Here is a 24782-nt window from a genome sequence, read left to right as displayed (position 1 = left end):
CACTGAGATTATATAATAAAACTGTTGACAACGAGAAAATAACAAAACAAAATCTTCTAAACATTCAAAAAAAAATCTACTAATAAAAAAAACTTATAAATAAAATATAAATCAACTCATCTTGAATTTTGGCGCATGCGCATGAAGTTGGCTTGAAATTGTGTACTCTCGCATTTGCCGCACTTCTTTTACATTCAGACATGGCGGCCAACACGAGTGCTGTGGTGAATTCTCTGATATATGATGCTTTATTGAAACTTGACAAGAGCCTTGCACAAGTATTTCAAACTAAGACTAACTCTGTAAGTACCACAATCATTTGTTTGTATTGTAATTGTTTATTAGTGCGTACGTTTCGAAATATCTATAAGCGGCGTGTTGCCCCACGTGGTCCGACATTAACCATGTTCAATGAGTTATTTGTAATTTTTAATTCAATATTATATTTTAGGTCCCACTGGTGAAAGGATCCCCGACATTCAATGACGTTCTAAGTAACTATCTAAAAACAAACCCCAAAGCAATAAAACTAAAAGAAGGAAGTGACAGTGATAGTAGTAGTGAAGAGGATGAAGCACCCAAAGCAAAACCTGTAAATGGAAAACCGGCAGCGAAAGTAGTACTCAATGGTAAGGCTAAAAAAGAGGAGAGTTCTTCAGAAGATTCATCAGATGAAGAACCAGCCAAGCCTGTGGCAAAACCAACACCAGCAAAACAAGTTAAGAAAAAAGCTGAAAGTAGTTCGGAAGAAAGCAGTTCGGAAGAGGAAGCTGTAAAAAAACCAGCACAGGTTAAAACTCCTGTGAAACCAGTTCAGAAGAAGGAAAGTAGCTCTGAAGATAGTTCAGATGAAGAAGAGCCTCCTAAGAAAGCTCCACAAAAACCAGCCATTAACAAACCAGCTGCCAAATCAACGCCTAAAAAAGAAAGCAGTTCTGAGGAAAGTAGTTCAGAGGATGAAGCACCTGCACCCAAGAAGGCTGCTCCAGTAAAACCAGTTCAGAAAAAGCAGGAAAGTAGTTCTGAAGATGACAGTTCAGAGGAGGAGGCAGCCCCAAAAAAGGTTGCCGCAAAACCGGCACCAAGTGCTGCCAAACCAGTACAGAAAAAGAAGGAAAGTAGTTCTGAAGAAGACAGTTCTGAGGATGAGGCACCCAAGAAGGTTGCTGCTAAACCTGCACAAGCTGTTGCCAAACCTGCTCAGAAAAAGCAGGAAAGTAGTTCTGAAGAAGACAGTTCTGAGGATGAGGCCCCCAAAAAGATTCCTGCTAAACCAACACCAGCAAAGGTTGCTGCCAAGAAACCTGCCAGTTCTGAGGATAGTGAAAGTGATAGTTCAGAAGATGAAGCCCCCAAGAAACCAGTTGCAAAACCTGTGGCTGCTAAGAAGAAGGCTGAGAGTAGCTCAGAGGATTCATCTGATGATGAGCCTAAGTCTAAAGTGGCCAAACCTAATCAAACACCAGTAAAACCTGCAGCAACCAAGAAAAAAGAAAGTAGTTCAGAAGATTCATCTGATGAAGATGAACCACCAAAAAAAGTTGCTCCAACAAAGGTAATATTTAAAATTATTATTCAGGATATGTTCTCATTACAATCATCTATGTATAGGCTCCTGCTAAGGTAGCAGCAAAGAAAGAAAGCAGTTCAGAAGATTCTAGTGATGAAGATGATAACACTGTAAAAGTGCCACCCAAGCCACAAGTAAATGCTAAGAAACCTGTTCAGAAAAAAGAGGAGAGTTCTTCAGAAGACAGTAGTGAAGAGGAGGAAAAGGCACCTAAAAAGCCAGCACCTGCGAAAAAAGTATGTAATTTTACGAGTTTTTGAAAATGTGTAGTTACAATTTATTTTGTTTATAGGCTGCTGCTAAGGAAAAATCATCTGAAGAAGAAGATTCAGATGAAACAGTAAAGGCTCCTCAAGGAACAAAGAGGAAAGCAGAGGATAATGAAGATGAAGCGTCAGAATTAAAAATTAAAAAACCCAATTATGACAACTTCGTTAAAGCTGGACAAAATAACAGCTTCAATGGAAAGCAGGTATGAGTAATTTACAATATTACCAGATTACAAATAATGGACCTCTTTCTACATTAATCAATAAATAAATTTGAATGTTGTAGAACGGTAATCGTAACACACCATTCCGTCGAGTAAAAGACGAGGAAGTAGAGATAGATCCACGCTTAAACAACAATTCGTTTGAAGCAAAGGTAACGTGCAATTTCATTCCCAGATGAGAAATGGTGCAACGGGCACGCGGTTCAATTTAAAATATATTCTGATTGATGGATTTTGCACGTTTCTTTGGTTTAAACGTTTATCGCCTGCCAGTTGTACTAATTCTCTGTTTTCTTTTCCATGTTTGTTCCTGTCCAGAAACAGAACGGAAATGATAGTTGGCAAGAACGTAGAAACTCGTTTGGAGGCCGCGGTGGAGGTGGCGGCGGCGGCGGCGGCTTCAGAGGAGGTCGCGGTGGTCGCGGCGGTCGCGGCGGTTTCGGTTTCAATAAGGGAGGGGACAGAGACGGTGAAGGTGGTGGGTTCAGAAGATCCTTCGGGGGTAACGATCGCGGCGGTAGAGGAGGACGCGGGGGTGGTCGCGGAGGCGGTGGCTTCAGAAAGTCGTTCGATGGTGGCGATAGAGGTGATAGAGGCGGAAGGGGTGGCTTCAGGGGTGGTCGCGGCGGATTTGGAAGTGGCGGCGGAGGAGGTTTTAACAAGAGAGATAGTTTTGGCGGACAGAAGCCTGCTGAAAACAAGAAAATTACTTTTGATTAGATATCTATCGTTTTTTATTTAGTTGTAAGTTTACTGTTCTGAGACTGGAGTTATTTGGAAAACATTTTTCTACAGTTGTATCAAGAGCAAGTGAAGATTTCTGTTTCCTTTTCATGTAATGGATATAATCGCCGAAATTTAAAGAACCATCTGGAACAAACTTTCAATTTAGTTTTAACTTTTTTCTTTTGGTAAATCCTGTCATGTTCATCTTTAATATTTCAGCGTAATGCACGTGGATCTTGGGGCGAAAGAGCCAATATAGATCTTAAACACACTCGTGGGAAGTCGTTCCGACATGAAAAGACGAAGAAAAAGCGAGGTTCGTATCGCGGCGGAGCTATTGACACGTCTGTAAATTCAATCAAATTCGAATAATTTCCTATCCAAATTGTTGTTTCATTGTCATTACCTAACGTAGGTATTCTAATTTTGATAACTTTCGATTTTATAATTTTAAGTATATTTTTGTATAAATGATGTCAAATGAATTACATATGCAGAATAATTTACAGATTCTTCAAATACAATTACTTCTGTTAGATCTTCATAGATTTGCGTATTGTATAAGACCAGTCATATTTTTAATATTTGACTTTTTGTAAATATTTTGATTCTAAATGTTTATAAAAATGTGGGTGGTCTTTTTAGTGTTTAAGATTCAAATAAATCTGTGATAACCTAATGGAAGAACCTAACTTGACATAAGTTTGTGTATTCATGTTCAGTTTATATTGAAAAAAGTATTGCATTATTTGGTTAGTAAATTTTAATAAAATGTTTATAAACCATTAACCCTTTTTTATTTTATTGTTTACTAAACAGGTAGGTACAGTCAATTTACTTGGAGTATACTGGGTATGAATAAATAAATATCTGACTGACAGTATGTCAAAATATTTCGTCCCATCATAAAATTTCAACCAAAATTCCTGTGCATTACAAGTATAAAAATATACAACATACCTACATCAAAAACCATTGCCATCTTTTAACGACGACGGATGGATAATGACGATTCAAAAATTAAAAAAAGATCGTCATATTCAGGAGATGAAGAAGGAATTTGGTATTACCTGTGTCGATTACCGATAATAATACCTTTTTGTATTCCTCTTTACATAACAAGAAGGGTAAAGAAATGAAATCAGAAGTAGAATTTACATATTTTATTTAAAACAATGCGTAACAAATAATAAAACGTAAGCACAGGGAACAATGCATGTAAGAAAATAAATATTTCATATAAATATATAAATCTTTTTTGTGGAATAAAAACGAAATAAATTAATGGCACTAAGTATGTATAAGATGCTTCATATTTAATAATTCTTATAGATAAAGTAGTTAATATACATAATACTGTAATTTTTGAGACTTTATCCATTTAAAAACACGTGTGTTTCTTATCTTTTCGCATATTTATGATTATGAGAAAATTTAATAATTTAATTAAAATTAGGACCAATGAAATTGTAGATAAGAAAATAGAATAAATCTGAAACATCTTTTTACTATATAAATCACCTACTTTTATTATCCTGTATCCGTTTTGACTTAGAATGTAAAGTTTGAAAAAGTTTTACCATGTCCTTTTCAGGAAACAAGGTGCACAAGACACCTTCAAGCAACACATACAATAATCGGCGATTTAAAATTGGTCTCTGAAAAAGTTCAAAAATTGTAAGCAATCCTCTCCTCGTCGTCTCAGACCCTATTATATGTTTCAGTTCATCTAAAAAAAAAATATTTGTAAGACTGCAATTTTTGTTGTCTTATACAGCTTACCTGACAAACAAGATAACAACGCTACTTTTGCTGCGACTCTGGTACGTATTTTTACATCATCATCTCTGTGGGGTTTTTTCTCACATGGAGCTCCATTTGGCCAAAATGATTGTCTGCAAGGGTACATGTAAAAGTGTTACTAACTAAAAATTAAAATTAAACTTACTTAAAAACAGATAAATAATGTGCAACGTTCTTGGGACTGGTTATTACGGAAACATAATCTAAAATTCTTCTATTTACTATATCGCCGAACATAGTTCTAACTATTTGTCTGAGTAAAGTTACAATACGTCTTCTCAGCCACTGATTTCTCGACTTTAAGTCGAATACTTCATCCATCAATAGCAGCATGATTCTTAAGGGAATGTTATTTTCAGTCTAAAATAACAAATAATAATATATTATAATAATTAAATAGAAATGAGATAAAAGACCTCTTCAATAGAAGCTCCAACTTTGCTGGCTTCCGGCAAATTAACCGGTTTCGGATGAAAAACTTTGTTTATGCTTTCCACCACTTCATCCATTGTATTGATGAGTTGTTCAGGCATATTTTTTATCGTTTTCATGCCCGTTTTCAAAGGATTAACGATGGTCTCAATCTAGAAAATGTTAATATATTAAATATTAATAAATATTTTCAGGAAAAAAATGTTATTAACTTACGGCTCCAGAAATAGGCCCCCCAGTTCGGTCGTACTCCCCTTGCTCAAGGAATGTCATCAGAAGATCTCGCAATTTTGGATGAGAACTTAAAACCGTGCTTTGGCAAACTTGGTGCATATAGTAGCCCAACATTTTCATTCGTTTCTCTAAAACTGCGCGATCCATGTTATGGAATGTTTTTTTACCAGGGAATGGTATCTTCCCAAGATCAGGATACTGCATCAAAAAAACAATTAGTATTTTTATTAAAATATGTAACTTAGGTCATACTTTATCCTTAATTTTCGTGTACAAGTCGTGGAAATCGCTGTATCTTCTATAAATATGCCACTCTTCTAAAAAATCCGTTTCGTATTGTCTAGATACGCTTATAGCATAAATCCCGAAAGTTTTGCCTTTTTCGCAAACAATACCAGTTTCAATTATATTAACTTGCAGGGAAAAATTTCCCGTTTTACATTTCTTTGCATCCTGTGCCGCCTTCAGCTGAGACTCTTCACTGGTTAACTGGAAACTTAAGTCTTCATTTTTGGCGGAAAATAGAGGCACATCACTAAATGATCTCGCGTGTTTCACGCCTTTCTGGATTGTTTCCACCATTAAATAATCACTTTTTTTGGGCACTGTGGATTCAGTTGCTTCAAGACCATCATTACTATTTAGACTTACACTATCCTCATCTACGTTATTCTGTTGGATTAAATCCAACTCCTGAAGCAGCTTAACATAAGCCTTACTTCTTTTGAAAGCTGTGAGGTAATCCTCGTGGTTATTCATTTTTTCGTACACGGATCTTTGAATTTCGTCAAACCACTGTCTGTTTGGTGTTTCACTCAAATTGATAATTTTAAAATAGAGACTCTGTACTAAAGATTGTTTAACTTGTATCTTTTCTTCGGCTTTATCGCTCAAGTACTGTTCAAAAATACTAGAAGCTGTAGATCGAATCGTTTCATAGATTGAACAAGTATCTGCAGAACTTTTGGATTTGGCCAAGTCCATAAGCTGTTGTTCCACGCAAATCTTCCAAGCTTCGACATTTAAATAAAAAAATAGTTCCGCATGTTTTCCCTGACTAGAAACGAAATCTATAAAGTATGACAGTGCTACATTGTTTTTTAATATTTGGTCGAGTTTTAGGTCGATTCTTTTTACAGTCTCCAGCTGTATGTAATCCAATGAACTGTGACTTTCTGACGAATCCAGATTCTCCATCTTGGATAGTCTGGTTTCTATTAGTTTTTGCAAGTAGTACAAGCTGCTGAGTTGTTGCTTAATCGACAAATCGCTTTCACCACCCGAATCACGTGATCTCTGCAAGAAGGACTCTATCAATTTATACAGTACATTAGTGAAGGAAACATACCAAAAGTTGGATCTCTTTTAGAACCAAATCTTTGGTACATTTTAGTTCATCACAGTTATCTGTAAGTCTCAGAGTTGTTAGGAAAATTTCACTTGGCAAAGATACTTCACGTAGACACTAAAATACAAAAAGTTATGTTTAAAATACAAAAAAAAATTCAACACTTTAATTAAAAATATAATTTTTTGGGAAGAGATTTGCATAAAGAGGTCTTACCAGCCAAATAATCACTTGATTAATATAATCAGGATCAGACATCATTGAAAACAATGGTAAAACTACACAGTTGGCAAATATTTCTCTTAATACAAATGTAAGGGGTTTGCAGTCAAAATCTTCTTCTGGCAATAAAATATACAACAAAACTTCTATTACTTCTGATAAAAACTCTACAATTACATAAATAAAAACAACCAATGTTATTAAATTTACTTTGAAACAAGTACCTTTTTCAGTTGTGGTATCAGTACATAAATAATCTCTACAAACTAAATTATTCTCCATCTGACATTCTAAATAAAAAAAGTGGTCCTCCAGTGTTGTTGCCATTTTATCTCCTGAATAGAATTTGGAATTTCCAACTGCTTTCTCAGTATCTCCCCTTTTTAATTCCATTGCTTTTCCATGGTACCAGGTAATGTCAGTTTCACTTTTATTACGTTTGTGAGCAGGTTTCTTGGGGGAATTTTTCTCGCGCATTGGGGAATTTCGAGGCGATTTTGGCTTCTCCATTAGTTTCATTTTTGTTCGAGCTTGCTTAAATAGTTTCAAATGAGTGGCGGCATCGTCCACCAATCGTGTCGTTATGTAGGGGATCCAATCTATCTCTTTAATTCTAGAAAAACAAAGTTACCAATATTTCAGTTTAGTATAATAAATCATGTTTATAAATATAGAAAATTGTAAACTTTTGGTTAATGTTTTATTGTTCTTTATTACTTACTTATTAGAAATATTAATAGCAAAAGTTTGTGCTGTTTTTCTCACTGTTGTTTGTGGAAACTCTTTGTCTTTAGATATAACATTATACCATGTTGAGATGTAATCTCTTAAAATGTAACCTAGAATTTCTTGCAGTGAACTATCTATTAGTTCACTACCTGTGACTCTACTATCAGATTTTTGAATCTTTTTAGGACTGCCAAGTTGTTTTATAAACTGTTGTAAACCTCCTTCTGGTGTGCAATCAGTTGTTAATGGATTACCAGAGCATCTGTTAGAGAAACTGATAATGTCACCCTGCTGGATATAAAGAAATGATAAGGCCCTAAAATTATGTATTAGTAGTACCCCTAGACAAGTTTATAAAGTCTTACCCTGCCAATAGCAACAGGAGACCTGTTAAAGCAGTTAATAACCAAAATAGACCAAAGGTCGTTACGAAAAGAATAAAAATCAGGCCAATCCATCCCAGTGTTGTGGTTTCCATTACTTTATTATTAAATGTATTAGTTTTAGTTCATTATTATTTATTAGGTCTAAAAATCAAACAAGTGTGTACAGATATATTAATGAAATCTGACTAACGACTTACTTATCTACAGAACATTCTGGTTAGTTTCCGTAAACAAACAATTTATTATTAAGTTGTACAACTAAATTAAATCCCAATAAGATCATTATCATATTCTATTGAAACGTCATTGTTTGGAGGTTATATACGAAACTCAGGCTTACCACCACGTGATAAATAAACGTTTGTTTAGTTTTATATATTTCCCTTTTTTTTATATTATCAGTAATAACAATGAATAAATGATGAAACATTTCTTATTAAAAACTATTGATGCAGAAATTTAATAAGAATTTGTATGTAATTTTTTTAATGATGGCAACATTTTTAAATTCTATGGTTTTCTATGTTTAAATTCTTTCTATGTTTAAATTCAAAATTAAATCTATGAGAAATAGAAAAACAAAATTTTAATTTGCCTTGATAGATTTTGTTAAGTAGTATATCCTAAATTCATAATAAAAATTTTAATTTAATTTAATTTTTATTTATCCTTTATCTTAACTTGATAGCAAAGTATTTAATTTCGATATTAAATGCAGTAATTTTTCAACAAAAACAATTTCAGAAGAATGAAAGGACTCATTCATCTGAAATCACTTTATCATAACTCATTTAACCAAATTAGTCGTTAATAATTCTTTTAACGACAATGTTAAAGAAAAGCCTTTTTAACATTCTCTGGAGTTATAATTATATATATATATATATATATATATATATATATATATATATATATATATATATATATATATATGTTAGCTTACGTCATCACCTTCACCGATGGACCGATGCGACGTGCTCACATCTATTTAGACTAGTTTTGTTTCATAAGCAAATCTGAAGTATTTGTTTACATTTAATAATCGGGGCAGTTCTTAAGAAAGAACCGAGCAGTCAAGCTTTAGATGTCGAGGGTTAAAGTACGTTTGTTGTAATAAAGCGTATTATTGTGAATTTAGTGTTTTAATCAAACTAAAAAGACAGATTAACAGTCGCTAATCTATCATCAGAAGTGGGATATCTTCTCGTGAATTATTTCCGGAAGAAAGGACCTAAAAAAATTATTATTTTTTTTTTTTTTTTTTTTTTTTTGTGTTTCTTTGTGAACGAACAGACAATGGTGAAAGACACAAACGCGCAGTGAGTCCGAACGTTGTGAACATTACCAAAAGTGCATCGGAGAGAGATTAGTAGCAAGAAAGTAACAACAGATTCCAAAAACAAAACATGGAAATTTTATCGACAATGGCCAACGCCCAAACTACTCAAGCAACATTGAAGATGGCTGCGCAGAAGGTTTAAGTGTGGCTGCAGCGCAGTTTCGACTTGTAAGATTTAGAAATTGCATTTGAGGAATATGATTTGAATTTGTCAGGAATGGACGAGTGGGTTACGAAAGAAATAAAAGAACAACCGAATGCCGTTTGATCTCATAAACTCTTCATCAAATTATCAGAGCGCCATCGTTAAAGCCCTTGGACCACTTAAAGACGATATTACGTTTGTTTATGTTGATGATGTGTTGTGCCCTGCTCGACCCATTCAAGAATGTCTTAAGAATTTAAGAAAGGACATTGACGCCCTTAAATATACAAAAATGTAACTTTTTCTAAACATCTGTGAAATATTTAGGTGTGATCGAAAAAGGACTGGCTGTATATTTTAGACATCTTGTGAAAAACTTTGCAACTTTAACAGCACCGATATCTGCACTGTTACGTGAGGGAAAATCTTTTGAATGGACATGTAAATGTGAAAATGTACGATTGACTTCTTATCCGATTTTCAACATTTTTGATCTGGAATTGTCAACCGAACTACATACAGAAGCAAGTTCGTTAGGATTAGATGTCGCTATTAGCTGTAGAATAGAGGAAAGTTGAAACCAAAGTATCACGGACCCTTTGAGGTAACGCATTGTTTACCTAATGAGAGGTACGCACTCCGAAGGATTGGCAGCCGAGGTAGAACTACAATAGCAGCGCATGAACAGTTACGAACCTGGCCAGATACAGAAATTCTATAAGGTATGATGGATATAGATTTATTTAATAAGATTGATGTGTGAATGTGTGTAAAGGTCCCTGCTTAGTAGGCTGTTTAAGGTCCCTGTGTATCAGGCTATATGTAAAGGTCCCTGCTTAGTAGGCTATGATTAAGGTCCCTGCACGGCAGGCTATTTTTAAGGTCCCTGCGTCGCAGGCTATGTTTGAGGTCCCTACTTTGCAGGCTATGTTTAAGGTCCCTACTTTGCAGGCTATGTTTAAAGGTCCCTGCTCGGCAGGCTATTTTTAAGGTCCCTGCTCTGCAGGCTTAGATTGTTGTGTTCTGGGTCTGTGAGACAAGCGGGTAATAGACCTGGTAGTGGTTGAACCGCCTCTGAGCTCCTGGCTAGAATATGGTATCTTTTGATAGCACTTGAGAGTCATGGGTGTAACAGACCTGTTGATGGTTGAGCCGCCTCTGAGCTTCTAGTGATTGTTAACTGTGCCGCATAACAGTCTATTTTGTTAAATGAAATAAGGTTTAGACTTAGTTCTTCGAATATATTTTGAGCTTGTACTGCTGTTATAATGTTTACAGATTACCGGTGTCAGGTGAATCTTTGCAAAACTGTGGAAGGGTCGAGGACGCCCCACATGTCAGGAAGGCCGTGTTAGCTTACGTCATCACCTTCACCGATGGACCGATGCGACGTGCTCACATCTATTTAGACTAGTTTTGTTTCATAAGCAAATCTGAAGTATTTGTTTACATTTAATAATCGGGGCAGTTCTTAAGAAAGAACCGAGCAGTCAAGCTTTAGATGTCGAGGGTTAAAGTACGTTTGTTGTAATAAAGCGTATTATTGTGAATTTAGTGTTTTAATCAAACTAAAAAGACAGATTAACAGTCGCTAATCTATCATATATATATATATATATATGATAGATTAGCGACTGTTAATCTGTCTTTTTAGTTGGATTAAAACACTAAATTCACAACAATACGCTTTATTACAACAAACGTAGTTTAACCCTCGACATCTAAAGCTTGACTGCCTGGTTCTTTCTTAAGAACTGCCCCGATTATTAAATGTAAACAAATACTTCAGATTTGCTTATAAAACAAAACTAGTCTAAATAGATGTGAGCACGTCGCATCGGTCCATCGGTGAAGGTGATGACGTAAGCTAACACGGCCTTCCTGACATGTGGGGCGTCCTCGACCCTTCCACAGTTTTGCAAAGATTCACCTGACACCGGTAATCTGTAAACATTATAACAGCAGTACAAGCTCAAAATATATTCGAAGAACTAAGTCTAAACCTTATTTCATTTAACAAAATAGACTGTTATGTGGCACAGTTAACAACCACTAGAAGCTCAGAGGCGGCTCAACCATCAACAGGTCTGTTACACCCATGACTCTCAAGTGCTATCAAAAGATACCATATTCTAGCCAGGAGCTCAGAGGCGGTTCAACCACTACCAGGTCTATTACCCGCTTGTCTCACAGACCCAGAACACAACAATCTAAGCCTGCAGAGCAGGGACCTTAAAAATAGCCTGCCGAGCAGGGACCTTTAAACATAGCCTGCAAAGTAGGGACCTTAAACATAGCCTGCAAAGTAGGGACCTCAAACATAGCCTGCGACGCAGGGACCTTAAAAATAGCCTGCCGAGCAGGGACCTTAATCATAGCCTACTAAGCAGGGACCTTTACACATAGCCTGATACACAGGGACCTTAAACAGCCTACTAAGCAGGGACCTTTACACACATTCACACATCAATCTTATTAAATAAATCTATATCCATCATACCTTATAGAATTTCTGTATCTGGCCAGGTTCGTAACTGTTCATGCGCTGCTATTGTAGTTCTACCTCGGCTGCCAATCCTTCGGAGTGCGTACCTCTCATTAGGTAAACAATGCGTTACCTCAAAGGGTCCGTGATACTTTGGTTTCAACTTTCCTCCATTCGACAGCTAATAGCGACATCTAATCCTAACGAACTTGCTTCTGTATGTAGTTCGGTTGACAATTCCAGATCAAAAATGTTGAAAATAGGATAAGAAGTCAATCGTACATTTTCACATTTATATGTCCATTCAAAAGATTTTCCCTCACGTAACAGTGCAGATATCGGTGCTGTTAAAGTTGCAAAGTTTTTCACAAGATGTCTAAAATATCCAGCCAGTCCTTTTTCGATCACACCTAAATATTTCACAGATGTTTGGAAAAAGTTACATTTTTGTATATTTAAGGGCGTCAATGTCCTTTCTTAAATTCTTAAGACATTCTTGAATGGGTCGAGCAGGGCACAACACATCATCAACATAAACAAACGCAATATCGTCTTTAAGTGGTCCAAGGGCTTTAACGATGGCGCTCTGATAATCTGATGAAGAGTTTATGAGATCAAACGGCATTCGGTTGTTCTTTTATTTCTTTCGTAACCCACTCGTCCATTCCTGACAAATTCAAGTCATATTCCTCAAATGCAATTTCTAAATCTTAAAAGTCGAAACTGCGCTGCAGCCACACTTAAACCTTCTGCGCAGTCATCTTCAATGTTGCTTGAGTAGTTTGGGCGTTGGCCATTGTCGATAAAATTTCCATGTTTTGTTTTTGGAATCTGTTGTTACTTTCTTGCTGCTAGTCTCTCTCCGATGCACTTTCGGTAATGTTCACAACGTTCGGACTCACTGCGCGTTTGTGTTTTTCACTATTGTCTGTTCGTTCACAAAGAAACACAAAAAAAAAAAAAATTTTAGGTCCTTTCTTCCGGAAATAATTCACGAGAAGATATCCCACTTCTGATGATAGATTAGCGACTGTTAATCTGTCTTTTTAGTTGGATTAAAACACTAAATTCACAACAATACGCTTTATTACAACAAACGTAGTTTAACCCTCGACATCTAAAGCTTGACTGCCTGGTTCTTTCTTAAGAACTGCCCCGATTATTAAATGTAAACAAATACTTCAGATTTGCTTATAAAACAAAACTAGTCTAAATAGATGTGAGCACGTCGCATCGGTCCATCGGTGAAGGTGATGACGTAAGCTAACATATATATATATATATATATATATATATATATATATGTGTGTGTGTGTGTGGTTTTTAAACCCCCACATAGATAGCAGCAGTTGATGGGGTGAAAATATGAATTGAATGTATCTATGGGGTTGCGCAGATGAGCCAGCATTTACCCCCAGTTGATGTTTGTTTTTCAGCACGTGGAGTGTTTAAAAAATATGGCAAAGTTTTTAGCTACAATTAAAGCCATTATTACGCGTTTAGTTTTTGCCGCACATGGTTTTATTGGTATATGGCAGGTCACGATTTTTAAGAAAAATTCTTTTTATTGGTACCTAAGTTCACCTATTTTGTTGTTATTTTTTGAAGGTATTTTCACCCTCACTATTAAGGAGAACCAGGAGTGGAAATGGTATGAAAATTTATTTAATAAATCTTAAAAATTAAATTAATTTTAATGATTAAACGTAAGTGACCATAGTTAAATTAATAAATTTTGTTAATTTAGTTTTCTTCGTAATTATTTACGAGCATGTCTTATTTGTAAAAATTTGTTAGTTAGTTAGGTATCAAAATGATAAACATGACAATTAGATAAAATTCCATATGTAAATTATAATTAAATATAAACGTTTAGTATACATTTAATAATTGAATTAAATAATTATTGCCAAATTTAAGTCTGTTACATAAATTTTAGTCTATATTAGGAACAATTTTGTGATTACATAAACCCAAAATTAAATAAATTCAATGAAGGAACACGTGTATGACGAGATTTGGATCGTCTTAAACCGGTAAACACCTAATGAATCAGTCGCAATTTAAAAAAAACGGAAGGCACGTTTCCAAGTGACAATAACGCAGTTTGAAAGACAAAAATTCGTCATCCTCACACCTGAATAACAAAACAAAGTGGGTCGGGCCCATAACTGTTGGAAATAATAAGGTATTGACGTCGGTGGCGGCGTTAAGTGGTCGCACCACCGTCATTTTTCAACTCATTTCCGAATGATATACAAATGAAATGTGGCTTTTACAACCTCGAGTCCTAATTTCAATGCTTTTATGTTGGAATTTGGGGCGAATATTATATAAATTGTGCTTTTATAAATCCTCGTCTGCGACACGATAAATTTTTAGATTAATGTGTATTTTTCTTTTGGCAAATACTAGTAGGATGCTTATTAGTAATGACTGTTTTTCTAAACTGCTATTTTGGGATTGGGCACATTCTTTATTTAAATAGAACTACTTTCTCAACGAGATTTCAAATAGAATGTTTAACCGGAGGGTTGTTTAAACAATCATAAAAGTGTAGGATTTTTTCTGTACGTACGTGGGTTATCTCCGAATTTTGAATGTGCTGCAGTAAGCCACATTGTGGGTTCGAGTTGAATAAATACAAACTCTTTGTTTAAGGTTCTGCCCTTCTGTATTTTTATACTTATCCAGCATAGTCCCTGCCATTTGGCTTCTGGAGTTGGACAAAGTCGATAGACGTCTCAAAGTAAAAGAAGAAACGTTCAATTTAACATCGGCCGCAGGAGCAAACCTCAAAGAACTCAACAATCTAATTGGGGTACGTTTAATATAAAGTGTGTGTCACACTTAAATCCACTTTGATAAATGTTTTCAGAAATTGTGAAAAACAAATGAATAATGTGAGCAACTTTTGTTTCAGTATAAATTGCCAGAAATTTCTCTCAGCACCGAAACATGGATTACATTAATAGAACAGTTTTTAATGTTAATTCTTATTATTGGAAGGTGGATGTTGCCAAAAGGCGATCTCACCCGGGACCAACTAAGCCAACTCTTGCTCGTCTATATTGGTAAGAGTGGCGCTCTACTATTTTCGGTAATAATCATTATGTAATCGCTGTGGAGGCAAGAATTAACTAAACGAAATTAAACTGATGTTATCCATCGCCCACGTACAACTTGTTTACCTGATCTAAACATTCTAGTACGGATACGTTAATAATAAAATGTGAATCATGTTGAATGATGAACTTTCGGGGGTGTTGGTATGTGTATAGGTAATAGGCTCTGGGATTGGCACCGAAATTTGGCCCAATTGACGCGATTCTGACATAAGCGAGAACAATAACAAATTATGTGTTTCTAAGCATGAATGGTGATCAGATACTACGCATGAAAAGTTTTATTATTAGCCTAGTTTAATTAAACAGATCGACGTGTATTTTTTCAATGCTTCAGTTGCCAAAATGAATGGAATTCCTTAGTTTATATACCTATTTTAACTCATTGATATGTTTTTCTGTGCGACGTTTTCATGAATCAAAAGCAGAATGGAAGTCCAATATAATTCTGATTATTATTCTAACGATACATTTGTTACTTATAGGTACAGCTGCAGATATAATTGAGTTCTTCGATTCATTTAAGGATGATAAAATTGCTGCAGAACCTGTTCTAGTTCTATTAACATTGGCCATTTGGTATTACCATAAATGTTCATTTGAAAATGTAGACCAAACAAGTATGAGTATATTTCAGGTCGTGGAGCTTAATGCAATTTACTGTCGTTCTAACTGCTACAAAGTCTAGGAAGTCCCGCTTAACCACGACGGGATCTATTATTAAGCAGTAAGAATATTATATTTCAATTTAGATCAAATAGTTTTAACATAGTGTTCCTCCAGATCACAAAGTTGTTGTTCCATTGACGTTTGGGGAATTGCTTTGAATATTGGTCTTCAAGATGCACCATTTTTGGTCTTCAGATTGTTATTGATAACTCATTTCCAAATAATATCTTATATGAATATCTTCTTCACGTGCAAAAACACTTTGGTCATACTGCTCCAGATTTACAGATTGTATGTCGTTTATAGTGAACACCGTAAGTCGAAGAAGAAAGACAATTTCGAACTGACTAACATATCCATAATATCAAAATCTGAGTTGTTTGATGACAGAAGAAAACGCAGGACAGGAAGAAGAAACGGAAGTAAAGAGAACAGAAGTTATAATGATTCGGACAGTTTTAGCAGTGACGACAGCAACGGCGATTATAGGAGCAAAACGAAGTGGGTAATCATCCAAAATATAAAATACGTTAATTACGTGCTACCGTTTCAGGAAGATGAAGAACAGCAGGAAAGATACAGGTTATTCAACTGCCAGTTCCCACAACAGCACCAGAAACATGAACAAAAAAAATCAAATAAAAAAATCAAGCCGAGAAAATTCGAAAAGTCGCGAAAACTCCAAAGATCGTTTGGACGAGAAAAAATCATCGAAGAAAAAACTGACACGAACGGATAAAGAAACTAAGGGCAGAAGAAAAGTCGCGGACGCCTTTTCTGAAGAAAGTGAAAGTGAGATATTGTCGTGTGCAGAAGAGGAAACCGAAGTTAAAAAGGAGAAGAGTAAAAAGAAGAGTGGTAAATCGAAGAACTACGGAAGGGAAGCCACAGTTTCAGTGTCTAGCAGTGATGCTTCATCGGAATGACGCCATCAACTAGCCATTATGGCTATATTCTGCTTGTATTTGTTTATCTTTGTTTGTTGCCTGTTTTTCATATATTGCGGAATTAATTCCGAAGGATTAGTTATAGCAAAGGTGCACAGAACTAATAAGACACAAGTGTAACTTTTCGTAGTACACAATAGCAATTCGTTGTCTAGAAAATATGTCTATGTGTTGTGGATTTGTATCGACGTCAATAAAATGTTTGAAATTCGTGATGTCAAAACATTAAAGTTGTTTTATTTTGCGGTGATCGATTCTGGGATACATGATGATATCTTAGAAAACGAAGTTAAAATGTTATTTCAAATATTAAATAAATTGACAAGATCATGAAAATGAAATTTAAATAATTGACATTTACTATCAATTGATATTATCGATATGCTTATGTCAGTTTCGGAAAGTCAATGTGTCGTGCTGAAAAGTCCTTAAACATGATTTTACGAATGTAAGTAGATTTTTTGATATTTACGAAAGACTGAAGAAGTAAATCTCAGGAGGACGAGTTTGCTATTAACAAATACAAATTTTAACAATCGCACATTGCCAATGTCAATTTGATACACAATTTTCGTATTATTTTTTGTATTAAACAACAATAAACTTCAACTCTTACAAAAACACTAAAAATAACAATAACCATTCAAAATATCCCTTCGTTGAACTTGGATATTAAATCATCTTCGTCAGTATTATTTACGACAGCGTGTAAAATTGATTGAAAATACGACACATCTACAAATTTGCCTTTATGTTCTTCTAGTTTAATTGCTGCTCCTGACTCCGTTGAATTCTTGTCAATCATTAATGATTGCTGATATTCAAACTCTCTCATCAGATTTGATGTTTCGGTTACTACAGATTTTAAATCACTTAGGGGAACTTTAACGTTTTTAGGAATTCTGCCCCTTCTACCTGGTTTCTTCTTCACTGTTGGTTCGACTAACTTTGATTTTTTGTGTGACGGATGTTCTTCACTTTTTCTCGTGGGGGAATCAAGTGGTCCAAGTTGTTCAGTAACTTCAATATATTCGGACCCTTTTTGTGCGTCCATTGACAAATTTTTAATCGGAGTATTGTGACATGTAGACTGTGGATTAAAGTAGGGTTATAACTTTTAGTTACTTAACCTTGTTAATGTACTTACTGTATGTGTTTTACGAGGTAAATCAGTTATTTTGTAATTCTTGTCAACATATTCCATTCCGTCGAGAAGATCAGTATCATCCAAATAGAGATTTTCCTTCATATTGCATGTTCTTGCCTTTCTTTTTGGATTTCTCCTTAATGGCATGGGGGCACTTTCTTTCGACATACTTTTGGGATCACCGTTTTGCTCATCTAAATCTTTATATTTCCTTACAAAAATAACTCCTTCTTCTTCTCCTTCTTCTTCTTCTTCTATTGCATTCTGGTCGTCTCTCTGAGTTTCAATATTATAAATTTCTCCATATTTAGTGCCATTAATTTTCAATAATACGACGTCCTCTTGCATTGAAAAACTGGATGTCAGTTTTTCTATGTCATCAAACTGGGGAAAAAGCTGTTTTCCGTCGTTATAAAGAAATTCCATTGCCTCACTTTCATTCATCATTTCATCTTCTGATTCGAATTCGATGTTTATTGCCACTACCAAAAACTTTTGTGTGGTGTTATTCGACTGTTCTAGTTGGTATTTCACCTGGTTCAGTATGGCATTGTAGATAAATGAACTATCACAGAACATTTACAACTTCTCTTGTGATAGTTATATTCAATATCATTTTTGATAGAAAAAAACAGAAGTAGGAGGAAAGATTTTGAATTTTCTTATTTATGACCTAAAACGTTTTTTTGAACAATGAAACAAATGTGAATGATAATCACTGTGGCTATTAAAAGAGTAACATTAAACCACACAGCATATGTTTACAAGCCAACATTTTCTTATTACTTTTTTCCCTCTGATTCAGCATCGTATAACATTAATTTACGAAAAGATTTAAAACTTTTATCTTGATTGTTATTTTTATTATTATTATTACATGTACATTTTGCTAAATACCTGATGGCTAAATTCTATTGAACAAAAGTTTTCTACTTATCAAATGTGATTGGAATGGTCACGATTGTTGAAGTTTTTGTTAAAATGTCAATTTTAAACATATTATTAAATAATTACAAAAATGAAAAATAAATAATTGAATACCAAAATCCAGCAATTTGAAGGTACTTTTGATATTTGTGATCTTAAAACATTGATAAAATATTGCATAATTATATAAGTTATTATAAATTTTTTATGAATTTAAAAATCACACGAATGATCAATTTCTATGGCAATTAGTTTTTATATATACTTTTCTGTCACAATATTCTATTGTTTTGATTGTCAAGGTTATATTTTGATAACGGTTGCTAATGACGACATTGGGAAGATAAAAGAATGTCTTTTACACAATTTGGTTCATTTAACCTGAAAAAATATTTTAAATAATGAAAAACAGGTGAGACTTTTTGCATATGGACATTTTAGTTTTAAAATTGGCGGATGCGCCAGTTTTTAAGTCAGTCATAACAATTAATTAAGGAAATATAAAGTCTATTTAGATAATTGTGCAAATAACGGCGGAATTTGGAGATCCTTATGAGATCTTAATTGTCTTCAGAAGATAAGTTATTTTTAAATTGTGAACTGCCCCATATTCATACCATTCCCAAATAATATTGGTTGTTTCATAATTCGTGGTAAGAAATGATTTATGGTTTATCAAAACAGGATGTGAGCAAAATATTGACGCTATTTAAATATAATCTTTGCCGGTAAATTCTAATTTTAAATATATGAGTTACTGAAATAATTCCAAAATATATTTGGCATCGATATGCTAAATTTAAGACCACAAATTTTTGGATAATTACGCTTAAAAATGCCTTTGAGCGTTTATTGATGTAACCCCTAAATGTTTTTTATTTATATCTTTAGTTTCATTTTAGATGCGTTAAGCAAAAGGATTTAAAAACACCTTTTTGTTTAAATAAGTTTAAAAATGTTTCTTTTAACAATTCCTCCGAGTTTGTTGTGTCAGAAAATAAATGCAATGCAGTGACATTGCTTTTAATAATGTAAACAAATTAGCCGGACTATTTAAAAGTGGCCTTTTCTTAACACTCCGTAAAGTAAACTCCCCATTAAACAAGATTAAAATAAAAGCGACTTGACCTCATTAATTGAAAGAAAAGGCAAAAGGAAAAGGAAAATTAGAGACAGACATGCACCGAATTGAAAAGAGATCAAAAAGTGCGCGGAATTTCAAGTTTGTCTCTGCTAAATATAGCTGACCAAACGTTTGTATTAATATAAGCTCCCTTTGCTCTTTGCTGTCTTTAGTTTTAATTGTGGACCGAACGAACTGTTCAATTTTCACGTTACACAAAAGATGGCCTTGGCCAAAGTTTCAACTATAAATATTTTACATAAATCACACAAAACCAAAACACGCAATAACACCTTTTTATTTTTTCATTTCAAATGTTATATGCCCACACAACATTTTTACGTTTTGTTTTGTTTACATTATACAGGGTGTCTGTCTGAGTTGGCAGGAGGAGGAAGGAATTCCAGGAGATAATGGAGAGCGTATTAATGTATAATATGTGGTTTGCAGTTTGAGGCTGTTCAAAAACAATGTTACTTAATCATCAGTAGCACTTTTGTGAGTCTCATCCTAAATGATTCACAATTGTAAAAATAAACAGTTCTATATTTGTTCGGGTAATTAGGTTTTCTCAGGTGGTGAATGCGTCGCAAACTCTGTCTTTGCAGTTGATGTGTTTGAGAAAACACATGTGTGTACATGTGAACGCGTGCACGCTGCATGTGCATCTGATATATTGTCCACATTTTGGACAACAATCAAATAAAATTGCGAAACAAAACTGGTGAGAACCAGACTAAAAAAACAAAAAACAGTTGTTCGATGAACTCTTACAAAACCGATTTATTATTAATTCAGCAAAGATTTATTACCACAGAGCTGCAACGAATTCTAAACTGCGCAGCTATTTGAATAGTTGAAATACGCCGGTGTCACTGCGTGTAACTGAAATTACACGTGTCTAGTTGCATATACATTAATTGAGCTCCAAAAATAAGCTGCGCCAACACAGGATGTAATTTATCAACATTCTTTTTGTGAACAATTTGATTTATTCCTTCAAAATGTTTATTTTGATAATAAACTAATAATAAAAATATGATTTTATGTTGTATGTGACCTTGTCTTAACTTTATGTGTTTTCCAACTAAAATATCTTCTTTCTGTGGATAATCCAAAAACTTCCTCAGAATCCAGATTAAATTAGTTCTTATATTAGATCTGTCTATTTAGGTTTCTGTATGCTTAGTTTGTTTCTTTTTGGTTTAGTCAGTTTGATTCTTTGTTATGATCAATTCAGAGTGTAGAAAGGGATTTCCATCTCAGGTTCAAGACTCAACCATAGAGGATCTATTTTATTGATTCTGTTGCCGTACTAGTATTCCTTTTGTTGTTGGGGTCTGCTTCTGGTCGTATTCAACTAATCTTTTTAGGTGTATACAATACCATGTGCCATTTGGTGATGATGTGCATCATTCAGCCAGTATTAAGAGATTTCTTTGTTATATTTTTAAGATTTAAATAACTATTCTTATTTATCAGATAAATACCCAAGCCAACAAGGTTTCCCATTTTGATGAGCTCACATTTCACTTGATAATGATCGTGTTTACTTTTTTCACTAAAATTTAAATTCAACTTTATAAAATATAGGAAAATTTGGTGTTTATCTAAGAACATATTTAAAATTGCATCAGTTTATTTAGATTTTTCGTCTTTTCTGCCAACCAATTGAGCATTGAAATATTTTTATCTGTGAATCCTAAATCGGTTGGAACGCTCAGCATTTATTATCTAACACTAAGCACTATCTAAGCTAATTATATCGAATGTTGACAATAGACTTTTAAAAAACGGATATTTTTGGCGCTTTCATTGCTGCTGGGTACTGTGAACTCCCAACGAAGGATCGTTAAAAGCGATAGTGATTGATAAGTCACAATTGGAGCGTGGATCGGCTCAGAAACATTAAAAAATATCGTAAATCTGCATGGGCGTGTGACGTAGTGTCAAGACGCTTAGCGTCGGATCAGTTGGTGCGTTACGTCCCGATATAATATAAGCGCCAACTCCCGAATGCTTCCAATACTTTCCGCTCGCCGATCCATTCACCGCTTATTCCTTCAAGTGCAGTAATAGTAATACAGTGATTGTGATCAGTGTTGTCGGTTGACGTGCCACAACTCCAACATGTCTGTCAACGTAGCCAATAGGCAATATTTGGTAATTTACTTAAAACTTACTAACATTGACTTAAAAATACTGCTAATACATCATTTAAATATCTAATTGAATTCTAATCTATTCTTGAATTGAATGGACTACACAAATATTTTAAATACCACACATAATTTCATGTTATTTGAATTTTTTAATGAATGACTAAAAGGTAAAATAACAATTTAAATGATTAAACATCTTAATTTTATTATAACATTAATCAGGATATTACATAACATTAAGTTTATTTTAAATATGTAATAATAATTGTTTATCAATAAATAAGTCACAATTGATTGACTATTAATTTATTTTTACTTACCCGGCGCATCCACCATTATTTCAAATTACAAATATCTTCAAAATAATCAAATCAAATACTTTATTCTTTCTTAAGTGGATATTTAAATTGCCAAAAAGATTTTATTATAAAATAAATAAACTATTATTATAAAAGTTGCCGAATTAATGCTGTTACTTATGACTCATGACAAAATCTCTATAATGAAAGAATTATATTGTTGGTACAGCACAGACTTAAAATTTCTTTTACACAATTGAAAATTGTTTTGTAAAATATTTAAAAATGTTCCGTCCGGTTAATAGTTAAATGTTTCGCACAACTCCAAATTTGCACTTTGTTTGGCATGTCGGCCTATAGTTATTTTCGACACACTTGACATTGAAAAAGGTCGTCGGAAATATACAAATCGAAAAAGCTGCGCCTACCGACCGAATCTCAAAGACAAAATAGTTTACAACTGTGCAATAAATTACGATTTTGACACGCTTCCAAAACGAAACTATTTATTTATTCCCTCTTCACTTTTTCCGGACCCGATCTTCGCACCGTGCCAAATTCACTAATTCGCTTTCGGAGGTAATTAACTTAATGAGAGGTTAAACAGATGGATCATTAAATGAAGAACATCCAAACAGACGAATAACATCTGTTGTTGATCTATTGAATAAATATTCCTAAATATTTACTGCCACGCTGAATTATGCAATTTTTCGACTCCTCAGCTTACACGTTCCTTAAAACAGAGTACCATCCATCCTAAGAATAGCTTCCATTCATGACGTACAGTCGCATATTTTGTTTTGCGATAAAAAATAAATGGGGCTTGCTGTTTATATTTATCCCCGCACACCCGAAGCCCAAATCTGGTTGACTAATCCGGTGACGTAAAGGTGATGACAAAGTAAAAGTCCGAGCATTCCTTGGCACCGGTCCAAAATTGCGGCGCGTACGTTTCCAGTTTTCAATGTTGGATTGCGACACGGGTCATTATCAAGTGTGGTTAATGACGGTCTGATACCAGAATTAAATCGGTGGAAAAGACGCACAATATTCCTATGCCAACGAATACTTTACGTCAATTGACGATTTTAAAACTACATTTGTTGCATGAGTAATTAGTATACTATATTTACCAAGAATATCAGGCTAAGAAATTAAAAGAAGAAATAACCCATTTCATCTTAATTTAGTATTATTTAGTATTTCGTTTATAATTTTCTCATACATTATTTGCTTTTACAGGATGCCGGATTGAAAGGAAAAGTGGCACTTTTCAATAAAGTCGCCGACAAACATATGGCTGGTCAGGCAGTCAACCCCTTTTCCCAGGGGAAAGTTGGACTGATGCCCAAGCCGGTGATCTCTAAAGAAGATTACGGAAAGTGAGTCGGAGTCAATTTCGTTTGTTTTCTATTCACCTACGATGAAAATAATTTTTAATTACTACTAGTGCTGTTTATGCAATTTTAAAGTTAATTCGTATCTCGTGTATTTTTTTAGACCAGCAAAAGGTTCACTGTCGGAAACCCGTGCTTTTAAAGCTACCATTGCTGTGAGTCGCGAAATGTTGGAACTTTGTGACGTTATTAATCAATGTGGTGAACCTTTGTTCACTGAAGAAGAAGTTAGAAAAAATCCCACTCTGGCAAACGATCCTAGAATTGTTATCAGCTTCGGAAATTTATTCGCCGTAAGTAGAGTTTTATTTACATATTACATACATGTCGTCCTCTTCTAATATCGGAGTGATGACCGGATATTTTTTACTTTCAGATATACACTGCAATTTCTGACAAAGTTGTAGGAATTCTTATCCGTGCCAGGAAACACAAATTGGTAGATTTCGAGGGAGAATGTCTTTTCCAAGTAAGTTATTATATTATCTTTTTAAACAATATAATTTCATGCCATCAGATCATTTTCTAAAATTTCTATTCTGTTTCAGAGAAGAGATGATCATGTACCAATCATTCTGGTTAAGCCAATTAGTGAAATAAGAAAGATCCTTAACGAAAAAATTGAAGTGGCAAAAGCAGGATTGAAAGAGAATGAAGAGATGTATGAAAGGGAGAAGTCTCCATACTTGGAATAAATGTGTATGAATCTAATAAATAAGGAAGAAGGACCATTCTATAATCATATAAACATGTAAATAAAATATAAACGTATTTTTCTAAAACAATTCCGTACATGTAATTAGTATTAAGCTAGTTTTTAAGTTGTACATATTTTTTATATTGGAAGGTGACATTTTTATTGTTTTAATTGTAATACCTAAAATTGTTGTTCAAAATTTTGTTTTGTATTCATGTGAAAATGTCTTCTTGCACATATCATTTTTAATAAAAAAAATTCATGTTTATTTTTTTTTTTTTAAATTACATTAAATACAACTTTACAAATAAAAACTTGTGGTTCTGTGGAAAACATCAATCTGAAAAGATTTAATTCTATGATGTTTTTTAGGA

The 24782-nt window shown here is 34.1% G+C and overlaps 4 protein-coding genes across 6 annotated transcripts; 3 read left to right on the top strand and 1 right to left on the bottom strand.

Moving 5' to 3' along the window:
- Positions 1 to 148: 148 nt before the first annotated feature.
- Positions 149 to 3578, top strand: LOC109594262 (nucleolar protein dao-5). 3 transcript variants are annotated; one of them, XM_049966919.1, is made up of 6 exons: positions 149 to 302; positions 452 to 1555; positions 1612 to 1806; positions 1863 to 2042; positions 2126 to 2215; positions 3009 to 3578. In XM_049966919.1, exons 1-6 carry the CDS (start codon positions 201 to 203, stop codon positions 3159 to 3161), a joined length of 1824 nt encoding a protein of 607 aa, XP_049822876.1. In that variant the 5' UTR covers positions 149 to 200; the 3' UTR covers positions 3162 to 3578. The 3 variants fall into 3 exon arrangements, with proteins under 3 accessions (XP_049822876.1, XP_049822875.1, XP_049822874.1); XM_049966918.1 differs by lacking the exon at positions 2126 to 2215 and having other exon boundaries at positions 2388 to 3243; XM_049966917.1 differs by lacking the exon at positions 2126 to 2215 and having other exon boundaries at positions 2382 to 3243.
- A 359-nt stretch (positions 3579 to 3937) lies between these two features.
- LOC109594305 (sorting nexin-13-like) lies at positions 3938 to 8244 on the bottom strand. Its single transcript, XM_020009515.2, has 12 exons — positions 8141 to 8244; positions 7923 to 8084; positions 7550 to 7873; positions 7053 to 7441; positions 6823 to 6995; positions 6607 to 6723; positions 5511 to 6554; positions 5241 to 5456; positions 5009 to 5176; positions 4738 to 4952; positions 4572 to 4684; positions 3938 to 4518 (listed from the first exon to the last, which is right to left on the bottom strand). The coding sequence occupies exons 2-12, from the start codon at positions 8033 to 8035 to the stop codon at positions 4307 to 4309; spliced, it is 3084 nt and encodes a 1027-aa protein (XP_019865074.2). The 5' UTR covers positions 8036 to 8084; positions 8141 to 8244; the 3' UTR covers positions 3938 to 4306.
- A 5125-nt stretch (positions 8245 to 13369) lies between these two features.
- On the top strand, positions 13370 to 16866 carry LOC109594261 (transmembrane protein 26). Its single transcript, XM_020009467.2, has 7 exons — positions 13370 to 13563; positions 14574 to 14733; positions 14836 to 14986; positions 15523 to 15616; positions 15675 to 15764; positions 15821 to 16207; positions 16260 to 16866. The coding sequence occupies exons 1-7, from the start codon at positions 13370 to 13372 to the stop codon at positions 16630 to 16632; spliced, it is 1449 nt and encodes a 482-aa protein (XP_019865026.2). The 3' UTR covers positions 16633 to 16866.
- Positions 16867 to 21872: 5006 nt separating this feature from the next.
- On the top strand, positions 21873 to 24671 carry LOC109594313 (actin-binding Rho-activating protein). Its single transcript, XM_020009521.2, has 5 exons — positions 21873 to 22013; positions 23557 to 23696; positions 23815 to 24004; positions 24088 to 24180; positions 24260 to 24671. Exons 1-5 carry the CDS (start codon positions 21981 to 21983, stop codon positions 24404 to 24406), a joined length of 603 nt encoding a protein of 200 aa, XP_019865080.1. The 5' UTR covers positions 21873 to 21980; the 3' UTR covers positions 24407 to 24671.
- Positions 24672 to 24782: the final 111 nt, after the last annotated feature.

The sequence above is a fragment of the Aethina tumida genome, chromosome 4 (genome assembly GCF_024364675.1).
Source record: "Aethina tumida isolate Nest 87 chromosome 4, icAetTumi1.1, whole genome shotgun sequence".
Taxonomy (NCBI): Eukaryota; Metazoa; Arthropoda; class Insecta; order Coleoptera; family Nitidulidae; genus Aethina; species Aethina tumida.
The sequence above is the reverse complement of the archived record's forward strand: the minus strand, read 5'-3'. Positions and strand labels throughout refer to the sequence as shown.

Coding starts and splice junctions, on each gene's coding strand:
- LOC109594305 (XM_020009515.2), bottom strand. CDS start 8,035: ATGGAAACCACAACACTGGGATGGATTGGCCTGATTTTTATTCTTTTC. Junction 7,874..7,922: donor CTCCTGTTGCTATTGGCAGG/GTAAGACTTTAT, acceptor ACATAATTTTAG/GGCCTTATCATTTCTTTATA. Junction 6,555..6,606: donor TAAAAGAGATCCAACTTTTG/GTATGTTTCCTT, acceptor TCCTTCTTGCAG/AGATCACGTGATTCGGGTGG.
- LOC109594262 (XM_049966917.1), top strand. CDS start 201: ATGGCGGCCAACACGAGTGCTGTGGTGAATTCTCTGATATATGATGCT. Junction 303..451: donor TTCAAACTAAGACTAACTCT/GTAAGTACCACA, acceptor ATTATATTTTAG/GTCCCACTGGTGAAAGGATC. Junction 1,556..1,611: donor AAAAAGTTGCTCCAACAAAG/GTAATATTTAAA, acceptor ATCTATGTATAG/GCTCCTGCTAAGGTAGCAGC.
- LOC109594261 (XM_020009467.2), top strand. CDS start 13,370: ATGGCAAAGTTTTTAGCTACAATTAAAGCCATTATTACGCGTTTAGTT. Junction 14,987..15,522: donor ACTCTTGCTCGTCTATATTG/GTAAGAGTGGCG, acceptor TGTTACTTATAG/GTACAGCTGCAGATATAATT. Junction 15,765..15,820: donor ACGGGATCTATTATTAAGCA/GTAAGAATATTA, acceptor GTGTTCCTCCAG/ATCACAAAGTTGTTGTTCCA.
- LOC109594313 (XM_020009521.2), top strand. CDS start 21,981: ATGTCTGTCAACGTAGCCAATAGGCAATATTTG. Junction 23,697..23,814: donor TCTAAAGAAGATTACGGAAA/GTGAGTCGGAGT, acceptor GTATTTTTTTAG/ACCAGCAAAAGGTTCACTGT. Junction 24,005..24,087: donor GCTTCGGAAATTTATTCGCC/GTAAGTAGAGTT, acceptor TTTTACTTTCAG/ATATACACTGCAATTTCTGA.